This window comes from Bos indicus x Bos taurus, chromosome 19 (genome assembly GCF_003369695.1).
Source record: "Bos indicus x Bos taurus breed Angus x Brahman F1 hybrid chromosome 19, Bos_hybrid_MaternalHap_v2.0, whole genome shotgun sequence".
Classification (NCBI taxonomy): domain Eukaryota; kingdom Metazoa; phylum Chordata; class Mammalia; order Artiodactyla; family Bovidae; genus Bos; species Bos indicus x Bos taurus.
The window spans coordinates 36,804,653-36,817,251 of NC_040094.1; the positions used below are offsets into that span (position 1 = coordinate 36,804,653).

Consider the following 12,599-nt stretch of genomic DNA (forward strand, 5'->3'; position numbering starts at 1 on the left):
CGAGGTGATGAGTATGTGGGTGTTCACTGAAAAATTCTAAAAGTAAAATGTTGGGAGGAAAGAGAAAGCAAGCAAGCTGGGTATTGCCTGGACAAAACATGATGAACCATTTTAAAGTATACAGTCAGGTGGCGTTTAGTGCATTCGCAATGTTGTATAACCACCGCCTCTCTCGTTTCAAAGCTTCATCACCATTGAGACTTTGATTAGAGGTTACATTTATTCCTAAGTATTTTATTCTTTTTATGCTATTGTAAATGAAGTTGTTTTCTTAATTATCTTCTTGGATTGTTTGTTGCAACTGATTTTTGTGTGTTGATTTTGTATCTTGGAACTTTGCTGAATTCATTTATTAGCTTTAACTTTGTGTGTGTAATCTTTAGGGTTTTCTCGATATAAGATCGTGTTGTCAGTGAATAGAGATAATTTTACTTCTTCTTTTCTAATTTGAACGCCTGTCTGTTTGCTCTGCCTACAACCTCTAATATAATATTTACTGAAGTGGCAAAAGTGGACATTGTCCCTAATTCTAAGGGGAAACTTAGTCTTTTACCACTGAGTATGTTTTTAGCCATGGTTTTCATATATGGCTTTCATCATAGTGAGTTTCTTTCTGTTTCTCGTTCACTAAGTGTTTTTATTGTGAAAAGATGTGGAATTTTGTCATTCTGTTATTGCATCAATTGAGATGATTTGGGGGTTTTTTCCTTCATTCTATTAAGGTGACATATCACATGGATTAATTTTTGTCTGTTGACCCATTCTAAAATTGCAGGAATAAATCCCATTTGATCATAGTGTATAAACCTTTTAATGTACTGCTTTGGTTTGCTTGTGTTTTGTTCAGTACTTCTATGTCAGTAGTTGTAAAGGATATTTGTAATTTTCTTGTAGTGTCTTTGCCTGTCTTTGGTATCAGTGTAAAAGTTTTCAAAATATATGCTGGGATGCAAAAAAAAATGGATTATATGTTGTAATTTTTTTTGGTTTCCTTGGGACAGAGCATAAGGAATATTATTTAATATTAATATTAAATAATTGTTATTTAATAATTCTCAAATTAAGACTTATTTAATAATTGAGACTTATTTATAAATCTCAAAATACATCCAGCAATAATTGAATAATATTAAATAATAATACAAATGTATTACTTTAGCTGCACCGGTCTTTGTTGCTGCCCCGGCTTTCTGTAGCTGTGGCGAGCGTGGTAGCGCACAGGCTTCTCGTTGCCGTGGCTTCTCTAGTGGCGGATCAGCGGCTGTAGAGCATGGAGGCTCCATAGTTGCAACACGGGCTCTAGAGTGTGGGCTCAGTAGTTGTGGTACATGGACTTAGTTTCCCCATGGCATGTGGAATCGTCCCAGAGTAGGGATCAAACCCATGGCCCCGGCAGTGGCAGGCAGATTCTTAACTACTGCACCACCAGGAAAGTCCTTAACTTCAGTTGTTATTTACCAACTTTCCCACTCAGGTATATCCTTATTTGATAACTTCAGGAATTATCCACAGCTGACAATGGGGGTTTAAAGGGAAAACTGAGTTAAGATTTACTCTTCTTAATATTTTGGTACTTTCCCATTCATTCATTCATTCATTTTTATTGAGGTATAACTGACAACATTATAAGATTCATACTTAAAAGGGAAGGCCCTTTTAAACTCTTGCGTAGAAAAGATGCAGTAGATTAGTTCTTTTTTACTGGGTGTTAATGTTAATAAATAAGATTTTCTCCCCCCCTCTTTTTGGCATATTTATTATGTTGTGTGTTGACCCAGATGCTTGCTTGTGTATGTTGAGAATGGAAACTGGTAAAACTTGGTTGGTTAAAAATAACACTGTTAAAAATTATGGTATTTAAACCTTATATTTCTAATGTGACTTCTTTTGTAGTAATTGGCACATGCATATTTATTACTATTGATGTTTAATGTTTAAACAAACTCTTAGGAAAATAGCTTTAAGTATTTTCTGTTGAAGAAAAATTACTTTGCTTTTTACATTAAAAAACTTTGATACCTACTGGGTCACAAACAATGCCAGATGCTAGAAATGTAAAGTTGATCTGAGATCACATATTTTATAAAGCAGGCTTAATAATTCTTTTAAAAGGTTATATTAATAAGGTTTCACAATCAAATATATTGAATCTAGAGTAAAAAATGTAAATTCCATTCCTTCCCCTCAGTTATTGGTGTATCCTCAGTTGGTATATTCTTCATGCTCCTTTCTTCACATCTGCACATGAAAAGTGAAAGTAAAAGTTGCTCAGTCATGTCCGACTCTTTGTGACCCCATGGATTATACTGGAGTGGGTAGCCTTTCCCTTCTCCAGGGATTATACTGGAGTGGGTAGCCTTTCCCTTCTCCAGCCTTTCCCAACCCAGGGATCAAACCCAGGTCTCCCACATTGCCAACCCAGGGATTGAACCCAGGTCTCCCACATTGCGATCAGATTCTTTACCAGCTGAGCCACAGGGAAGCCCAAGAATATCGGCGTGAGGAGCCTATCCCTTCTCCAGGGGATCTTCCCAACCCAGGAATCGAACTGGGGTCTCCTGCATGGCAGGTGGATTCTATCAGGGAAGTCTATATTGCACATAGATAATACATACTCATATATGTCTTTGTAAGATAAATGAGTTTATGCTCTTTTAAGTATTTCCTGCAGCTTTTTGTTTTCCATTTTGAAGTACATATTCACAATCTTTTCGTTTTTATTTAGAGTTATTTACCTAGCTTTTGATGAAATGTTAGTTGAGAAGAGTTAAAGATGAGAATCCAAAATCAAAGCTCGTGTAAACAGTTATTAAAGGAGATGCAGTCTGGTTTGTACAAAGTGAATCATGTGGTGGTATATTAAATGGAATATCATCCAACCTTATAAAAAAATCTTGCCAGTTTTGATAACATGGTTGGACCTAGAGGGTATACGCCAAGTGAAAAAAATCAGTCAGTGAAAGACAAATACCATGTGATTTCTCTCATATGTGGAACCTAAAAACACAAAGCAAAATGAACAAACATAAAACAGAAGCGGACTCATAGGTACAGAGGACAAATTGAAGTTTCCGGAAGGGAGTAGGGTGTGAGGAGATGAGTGAAATAGGTGAGGGAGGTACAAAGCTACATTCATAGAATAAAGAATTCAAAGAGATATAATGTACAGCATGGGGAATACAGTCAATAATATTGCAATAACTTTGTATGACAACAGTTGTTACTTAGACTTGGTGGTCATTTTCTAATGTCTAAAAATACCAAACCACTGTATTATACACATGAAACTAATATAATGTAAGTCAGTTATGTTTCATTTAGAAAAAAATGAATCTTTTCTTGTTCATCTGTACTTTTTTGGGTCGGAACTAAGAGAGTGCAGCACAGCTATATTTTAGACTTTCAAAAAGACTGATGGATTTCCAGACTAAGAATATTTAAAACTTGAAGTTGTTTTCTGTTTAAGAGAAACACTGTTGTCTCAAAGAGGGCAAATGTACAAGTAGAGAATATAAGTAAATAAATGTTTTTTGAGAAAGGATTTGAATCTTGGTCACCCTTTAATTATTAGTGTTCTCTATCAGTTTCAGAAATGATAGGGGGTGAGGCAGGGGGAAAAAGAGTGTGTTTAGCATTTCCAAGTATGCTGCTGCTGCCGCTGCTGCTGCTAAGTTGCTTCAGTCGTGTCCAACTCTGTGCAACCCCATAGATGGCAGCCCACCAGGCTCTGCCGTCCCTGGGATTCTCTAGGCAAGAACACTGGAATGGGTTGCCATTTCCTTCTCCAATGCATGAAAGTGAAAGTGAAGTCATTCAGTCATGTCCAACTCTTCACGACCCCATGGACTGCAGCCTGCCTGGCTCCTCCATCCATGGGATTTTCCAGGCAAGAGTACTGGAGTGGGGTGCCATTGCCTTCTCCGCCAAGTATACTAAATTGGAATATTTACTATGTTAATTACTCAAGATGATTAGGATACATTTCAGGAAGATTTCTCTTTTGAGGGGATTCCCTGGTAGCTCAGCTGGTAAAGAATCCACCTGAAGTGCAGGAGACCCTGGTTCGATTCCTGGGTTGGGACGATCCGCTGGAGAAGGGATAGGCTACCCACTCCAGTATTCTTGGGCTTCCCTGGTGGCTCAGATGGTAAAGAATCCGCCTGCAGTGCAGGAGACCTGGGTTCTATCCCTGAGTTGGGAAGATCCCGTGGAGAAGGAAACTTATTCCCACTCTACTATTATGGCCAGAAGAATTCCATGGACTGTGTAGTCCATGGGGTCACAAAAGTCCAACACAACTGAGTGACTTTTGCTTCAGTTCATTTGGGTCTTTGTTGCTGTTTGGGCTTTTCTTTAGTTGCAGCAAGCAGGGGCTAGTTACGTTGTGTGGGCTTCTCGTTGTGATGGCTTCTTTTGTTGCAGAGCATGGACCCTAGAGCACAGGTTCAATAGTTGTGGCTTGGGCTTAGTTGTTCTGTGGCATGTGGGATCTTCCCGATCAGTCTCTCCTGCATTGGCAGGCGGATTCTTTACCACTGAGGCACCAGGGAAGCCTTTATGAATAGAAAAAACGGTTAAGTGATAAACTGCTTATTGACAAAGTATAGGGTAAGATAGGACCCAAGTGGTGGCTTTTAAGTCATGATATGGCTTAAAATAGAGACTTAAAGGAGGTGATTTTAAGTCAAAACAAAACCCCCAAACCCTGGTTTGAACAAAGTAGAAAATAGAGATGGACCTTGTTATCCTGAGAGGTAGCACAAGCCAAAGATACTTAGACATATGCTGACACCTAGTAAATATATGAATTTTTTTCTCTTTTATAATATTTCCCTATTCCCAGGTCAGAACTAGCCCTGAACCTCTGAAGGCTATAGAACAGGAGGTGAGAATGGGCTTTCAAAACATTTTGCAAAAAGTAGATGAAAGTGATTAACTTTTGGTTACTTCCTCAACTGCCGCTCTCTAGATATCAGATGCTCAGTTTGAAAGACTACTGATGTTATTCACTGAGTGAGTGAAAGTCTCTCAGTCATGTCTGATTCTTTGTGACCCTGTGGACTACACAGTCTATGGAATTCTTCAGGTCAGAATACTGGACTGGGTAGCCTTTCCCTTTTCCAGGGGATCTTCCCAACCCAGGGATCAAACCCAGGTCTCCCACATTGCAGGCGGATTTTTTTTTACCAGCTAAGCCACCAGGGAAGCCCACTGAAATGAAAGAAAATTATTTCTTCTACAGCGGTTGCTAGGGCTTTACTGTAATCTATAAAGGAGAGAATAGAATAAGTAAATCCTATGGAAGTTCAGCTTATTTCTCTTTATACAGCTCTGGGTAAGAAGACTTCTATGTTTGCACAAATTCCATCCTCGGGGCAGAACGTACACAACTTGAAAGTATCCTGGAGACAGCCTAGTAAGTCATTTCACCATGGGCTGCCTCTCTAGTTAAACAGATTTGTTTAGTGCCTGTCGGGGCACCATTCAGCAAACATCATTTGAGAGCCTACTTCTTGTCAGGCTTGATATGCTAGGCACTGGGGATATAAGGACAAAATAAGACTGTATCCTACCCACTAGATCAGGGTTAACCAGGGTAAGGCCATCACCTGGTTCATAACAGTGGAACCAGTATCATTTTCAGAAATATCTTCAGAAGTAGGTCATCTATGCCTCTGTTTTAATAAGCTAAATTTTTTTGAACCTATAGTATAACATAGAGCTAGACTTATTTCATCTTAGTGGTTCTTAGTGTTTCTTTGGGTCATGGATTCCTCTAGGAATCAGATTAAAGTTATGAAGCTCTCTAGAAAATACATGTATACGCAGAATTTTGTGATCTGTTTGTCTTTTGCTTAGATTAGGCTTAAAATCTTTGACACTAAAGACAGGTTTATATAGCAGAGTTACTTGCCCTCTTTTTTAGCTTATTTCAGAGGAAATCAGGCAAGCTACTTAAGAAAACACTATATTAGAACATTTCTAAATTGTCCTTAATTGACTATTTTATTTTTATAGTTGTGAACTTACTTTATAGTCTCTCTGAATATAACTAGCAATGGGGCAATGGCAAATAATATGTGATGTGTATATTCTATACAGTACTGGGTATGTGAGACATTGATGAATGGAACAGTAGAAAGTATTTTGTAAAGGTGTATAGACTTCTAGCCTGATATCTAAAACCAGTAGAAAAATAGCACAAAGGCCAGATTGTTTTCACCATGGTATCTCAAGTGAAGCTAAAATTAATGGCACCTGTTCTCTTTTTCCCCTCATTCTCTTTTTTTGGTATGTGTGATTAAAAAAAAAAAGTTTACTATTGTAACCATTTTAACTATACACTTCAGTAGTGTTAAGAATATTCATATTATTGTGAAACAGATTGCTAGAGCTTTTTTATCTTGCACATCTGAAGCCGTATACTCATTAAACTCCTCTTTCGGTCCCTCCCCTCAGCACTGTCAACTACCACTCTACTTAGTGTTTCTGTGAATGTGACCACTTTAGATACCTCATGTAAGTGAAATCATGTTGTATTTGTTTTTTTGTGAGTAGCTTATTTCACTTAGCATAATATCCTCAAGATTGATCCATACTGTGTCAAGGAAATCACAGGATTTCCTCCCATTTTAAAGCTGAATAATGTTCCATTGTGTGTATACATATATATACATACATATATATATATATATTTATACACCATATTTTGTTTATACATTTCATCCCTTGTTGGACATTTGGGTCGCTTCCACTTGTTGATTACTATGAATAGTTCTGCTGTGAATGTGAGTGTGTAAATCTCTCTTTGAATCCCTGTCTCCAAATCTTTTGGTTTTATAAGCAGAAGGGGTAGTGCTGGATCATATGGTGTTTCTATTTTTAATTTTATAAGGAAATGTTATACTGTTTTCCATAGCAGTTGCACCATCATATCACCCCACCAGCAGTACACAGGGGTCCTAATTTCTTCGCATCTCACCAGGACTTGTTATCTTGCACAGCACTTGTAGTTACAGCACTGGAACCCCAAGTCCGATTCCTTCATTTTGTGGGCATTGTTTAGTGACTTGAAAGCCTGTAATAGAGTTTCTTAAAGATTGAAAGACTTTGAGTGGCGTTACAAAACAAGTACATTTGTTAGAGACTTGACCGCCCAGGGAGTCTCCACTTGCGTCACCTACACGTGTCATTGAAGAGGACGTCTTAATGGCGTCAGGTGATTCAAATTGTTAGGCTGGTGGTCTTCAGATAAATAAAGCAGCATTTGTGGTTAAAATTGGTAGCTGAAACAGTACAACCTGACATAGAGCAACATAAAATAGGAATTAGAGGTCTCTTGATGTCACAGATTGAATATAAAATAATAGCATGCAACTCCCCTACACCTTCACATTAAATAATTCATATCAATGCTTCCAGCTTCCATTTGCTGCTTCTGCTGCTGCTAAGTCGCTTCAGTCGTGTTCAACTCTGTGCGACCCCACAGACGACAGCCCATCAGGCTCCCCCATCCCTGGGATTCTCTAGGCAAGAATACTGGAATGGGTTGCCATTTCCTTCTCCAGTGCATGAAAGTGAAAAGTCAAAGTGAAGCTGCTCAGTCGTGTCTGACTCTTAGCCACCCCATGGACTGCAGCCTACCAGGCTTCTCCGTCCATGGGATTTTCCAGGCAGGAGTACCAGAGTCGGGTGCCATTGCCTTCTCTAAGCTTCCATTTAGGTCCTAGTAAAAATTTTTCCTTATTTTGTACCTGGAGTCTTAAGGACTTACTGTTGATCAGTGATACATTTTATATTTAACAACAGGCTAACATTTAGGATTGTCTTTCTTCCTTCTATCTTTAGTTGGATGCATTGTTAGTGATAAAATTTCATAATTTCTTCTATAGGAGAAAAAAATATTGTGCCCTCAGTCAAACACTGTGGCAGAGACTTTTCATTCCATTTGTTTATTGTTCAGTCCTCAGTCACGTCTGATGCTTTGGGACCTCATGGACTGCAGCATGCCACGCTTCCTTGTCCTCCCCTATCTCTAGGAGTTTGCTCATACTCATGTCTGTGCAGTCAATGATGGCATCCAGCCATCTCATACTCTGATGCCCCTTTCTCTTCCTGCCCTCAATCTTTCCCAGCATCAGGATCTTTTCCAGTGAGTCAGTTCTTTGCATCACATGGCCAAAATATTGGCACTTCAGCTTCTGCCTCTTTCCTTCCACTGAATATTCAGTGTTGATTTCCTTTAGGATTGACTGGTTTGATTTCCTTGCAGTCCAAGGGACTCCCAAGAATCTTCTCCAGCACCGCAGTTTGAAAGCGTCAGTTCTTTGGCATCACCCTTCTTTATGGTTCAACTTTCACATCCATACATGACTGCTGGAAAAACCGTAGCTTTGACCATACAGACCTTTGTTGGCAAAGTGATGACTGTGTTTTAATATGCTGATTAGGTTTGTCATAACTTTTCTTCCAAGGAGCAAGCATCTTTTAACTTCATGGCTGCAGTCTCCGTCCCTCAGTGATTTTTTGAGCCCAAGAAAATAAAGTCTGTCACTGTTTCCATTTTTTTCCCCATCTATTTGTCATGAAGTGATGGCATTGGATGCCATGAGCTTAGTTTTTTTAATGTTGGGTTGGGTTTTAAGCCAGCTTTTTCACTCTGGTTTTTCACCTTCATCAAGAGGCTCTTTAATTGCTCTTTCTTTCCTGCCCTTAGGGTGGTGTTATCTGCATAACTACCACACAATTGGGCTCATTTCACATACTAGCAAAGTTACGCTCAAAATCTTTAAAGCTAGGCTTCAGTGGTACTTGAACCAAGAACTTCCAAATGTACAAACTGTATTTCCAAGAGGGAGAAGTACCAGAGATCAAATTGCTAATATTTGTTGAATCATGGAGAAAGCAAGGGAGTTCCAGAAAAACATCTACTTCTGCTTCACTGACTATGCTAAAGCTTTTGACTGTGTGGATCACAGCTGTGGAAAATTCTTCTACTGATAGGAGTACCAGACTATATTACCTGCCTCCTGAGAAACCACTCTATGGGTCAAGAAGAAACAGTTAGAACCAGATATGGAACAACTGACTGGTTCAAAATTGGCAACAATTGACTGTTCAAATATTGTCATTCTGCTTATTTACTTACATGCAGAGTACATCATGTGAAATGCTGGGCAGGAGGAAACAGAAGCTAGAATCAAGAAATATAAACAACCTCAGATATGCAGATGATACCACTCTAATGACAGAAAGTGAAGAGGAACTAAAGAGCCTCTTGATGAGGATGAAAGAGGAGAGTGAAAAAGCTGGATTAAACTCAACATTCAAAAATCTAAGATCATGGCATCTGGTCCCATCACTTTATGGCAAATAGAAGGGGAAGAAGTGGAAATAGTCACAGATGTTATTTTCTTGGGCTTCAGAATCAGTGTGGACAGTGACTGCAGCCATAAAGTTAAAAGACAGTTACTCTACAAGCCTAGACAGCGTATTGAATAGCAGAGACATCACTTTGTCAACAAAGGTCTGAATAGTCAAAGCTATGGTTTTTCTAGTAGTCATGTACGGATGTGACCTTAAAGTTGGACCATAAAGAAGGCTGAACATGAATATGAATTGATGCTTTCCAGTTGTGGTGCTAGAGAAGACTCTTCAGAGTCCCTTGGACTGCAAGGAGATCAAACCAGGCAATCTGAAGGAAATGAGCCCTGAATATTCATTGGAAGGACTGATGCTAAAGCTGGAGCTTCAATACTTTAGCCTCCTCATTCTAAGAGCTGACTCATTGGATAAGACCCTGATGCTGGGTAAGATTGAGGGCAGGAGGAGAAGAGGGCGACAGAGGATGAGATGGTTAGATAGCGTCACCAAGTTAATGGACATGAATTTGAGCAAACTCTGGGAGATGGTGAAGGACAGGGAAGACTGGAGTGCGGCAGTCCATGGGGTCACAAAGAGCTGGACATGACTGAGCTACTGAACAGTAACCACCACCACACAGTACGTCTTCAGGTGTTTGAGACAAGTCTTCATTATCAAATGATTGTGCAATTAGAACTGCCGTTATAACCTCTGATGACCACAGTAGTGTGTACTTTTATTGATAATACTGCCAGCCCTCTTTTATCTGTACTTTTTCTATTTAGAAGAATCTCAATGTATGTCTGGAAAAATATTATCACTTAACTATTACCCAGCTACTTGAAAACAAGCTACAGAGATTATTTGTTGATTACCTTTGGTAATAAGTGACTTACTAGTTTTTAACAGAATTTTCTCTCAAGTTTCTTAACCTATTTAAAAGGCCATTTAAATAAATTACTCATCAAAATGTTTTCCCTAATTATATTCGTAGGATGAACTTTCCGATGTTAGCCAGGGAGGATCTAAAGCCACCACTCCAGCGTCGACAGCTGCTTCAGATGTGGCAGCAACACCTAGCGATACTCCCTTACATGAGGAGAACGGAGGGGTTGTGGAGGTTGCAGATACACCCGATAAGTCAGAGATAAGCAAGCATATCGAAGTACACGTAGTCCAGGAAACTAGAAACATAGCAACGGGTAAGTAACCTTAGTTTTTTCTATAGTGGCAAAGTGTTCAGTAAATCCAAATGATGCAAATGTGAGAAGGTACATCTCTGGGGGTGTTGCTGCTGTAGATTCTTAAAATTGTACTCAATTGTAAATAAGCTTAAAAAATGTGATGATTAAGTTAAGTTTTGGAGAGTAAAAATGGCATGGGTAGAGAGTGGCTGGGGTTTGGAGAGCCTGAAAGGCAGGAGGACATTCTTTATCTGTTCCCTGCCATAGGTCATAGTCTCTGTCCTTAAGCTCTGTATTTCACCCCTTAAATAAAGTGAAAATACTGAGTTCTGGCCTGGTGTACAGTGCATTGTGTCCAAAGTAACACAAATGAAAACTTTAGTTGTTTTTTTTTTTAGTTTCCGTATTGACTGTTAATTGAATATATGACCTATTGTCTGTCTAACCTTGTGCTTCTCAGCTCTCTAAAAATTTTTATGATCAAATGATGTATTTACAACCATAGAAACAATGTTCATATCGGGCTGTATGTGTTAAATGCGTTATTTTTGATATCTTGTCCTTTTCTAAGGTTCTGCTGAAAATGAAGAGAAGTCAGAAGTTCAGGCAATCATTGAATCCACTCCTGAGTTGGATATGGACAAAGATCTCAGTGGATATAAAGGCTCAAGGTATTGTTCAAGTCTAATTGGGATATCTTACTTCTTTCCTTTTCCCATCTCCCCTAAGCACATTGCTGTTCCCCCGTCTCTGACCAGATAAAGTGCGTTCAGATGTTTTGCTGAAGAAATGTTGATGTTCTATTTAAGTTTTCTCTTTTTGAAGCCAGACCTTTTACATAATTTACATGTTCTGTGAACTGTTACCTTTGTAGCATCAGGGACTAGAAGCATGAAGAAGGATGGGGAAAAAAGACAGTGAAGGAGTATTCCATAAAGGAATAGTCCATGGTTTGTGGAACTTGGGAAAACATAAAAGCAAAAGTGGGGAAAGTATAATTTGAAAAAACCTATTCTTTCCTCCAAATCAGGAAGAAGAGAATGTATTCCCTTCAAAACTGTAATGGTTTCATTACTGCAAGAAATTAGTCTCATTTTAGTATCATTTTACATGGGGAGGCTGTTTAGTGATTAGAGGAGAATGGTTGTGTATCATCTTAATGAAGGTCGTCTGAATTGGAATTCTCCAGGCCAGAATACTGGAGTGGGCAGCTGTTCCCTTCTCCAGGGAATCTTCCCAACCCAGGGATCACACCCAGGTCTCCCTCATTGCAGGCGGGTTTTTTTTACCATCTGAGCTATCAGGGAAACCCTAGGATAAGACTATATGCATTCTAATCCTGACCTGGATTTGAATCTGAGGTAAGTTTCTACATCCATGAAAGAAAATTATGATAATACCTTAGATGATTGTAAGGAGTAAATGAATCAATATATGATAAAGCATTGGCAGAGTGCCCAGTTCAATAAAGGTTAGCTAACATTTATATATGTTACCATCTGAGCAACCAGGGAAGTATTTTGTTATTACCATTTAACCTTAATACCATTTAACCTTAAAAACCATTTAAATTAATACTTAACTTAATGTACCATATATGTTACATTATATGTTACCATCATATAATTTTATCTTAATTATAACCTTACGAGACAGATGTCCTTCCCTTCACATATAAAGAAACTCAGAGTTGTATACTATTTTGTCCAGACTAACAAGAGGTGGAACTAGCATTCAGTCTAAGACTTTGATTTCAAAGGCTGTGCCCTATTGAAATATTTTTTTATTGTTTATTTAAGAAATTAAACAATGCAGTGTATAAAAAGTGAAATTTGCTTTTCCATCCTCTCCTAAACCTACTTATTAACACTTGTGCCCACTTATCATTTTGAACCTCTTTTTAAAAATCAAAAACATATTTTTATTAGAGTAAAGCATGTATACAGTATTACGGTTAAATGGTAATAAAAAAATACTTCCCTGGTTGCTTAGATGGTAAATAATCTTTCTGCAGTGCAGGAGACCTGGGTTCAGACCCTGGGTCAGGAAGAT

At 38.6% G+C, this 12,599-nt stretch overlaps 1 protein-coding gene across 10 annotated transcripts in view; it reads left to right on the forward strand.

The window, feature by feature from the left end:
• The window catches only part of SPAG9 (sperm associated antigen 9), a 152,078-nt gene that overhangs the window by 85,033 nt on the left and 54,446 nt on the right, over positions 1-12,599 (forward strand). For all 10 annotated transcript variants that reach the window (XM_027519126.1, XM_027519123.1, XM_027519124.1 and 7 more), the window contains 2 exons: positions 10,358-10,565; positions 11,119-11,218. In XM_027519126.1, the coding sequence (XP_027374927.1) occupies positions 10,358-10,565; positions 11,119-11,218 (308 nt within the window). The remainder of the gene's footprint in view (positions 1-10,357; positions 10,566-11,118; positions 11,219-12,599) is intronic.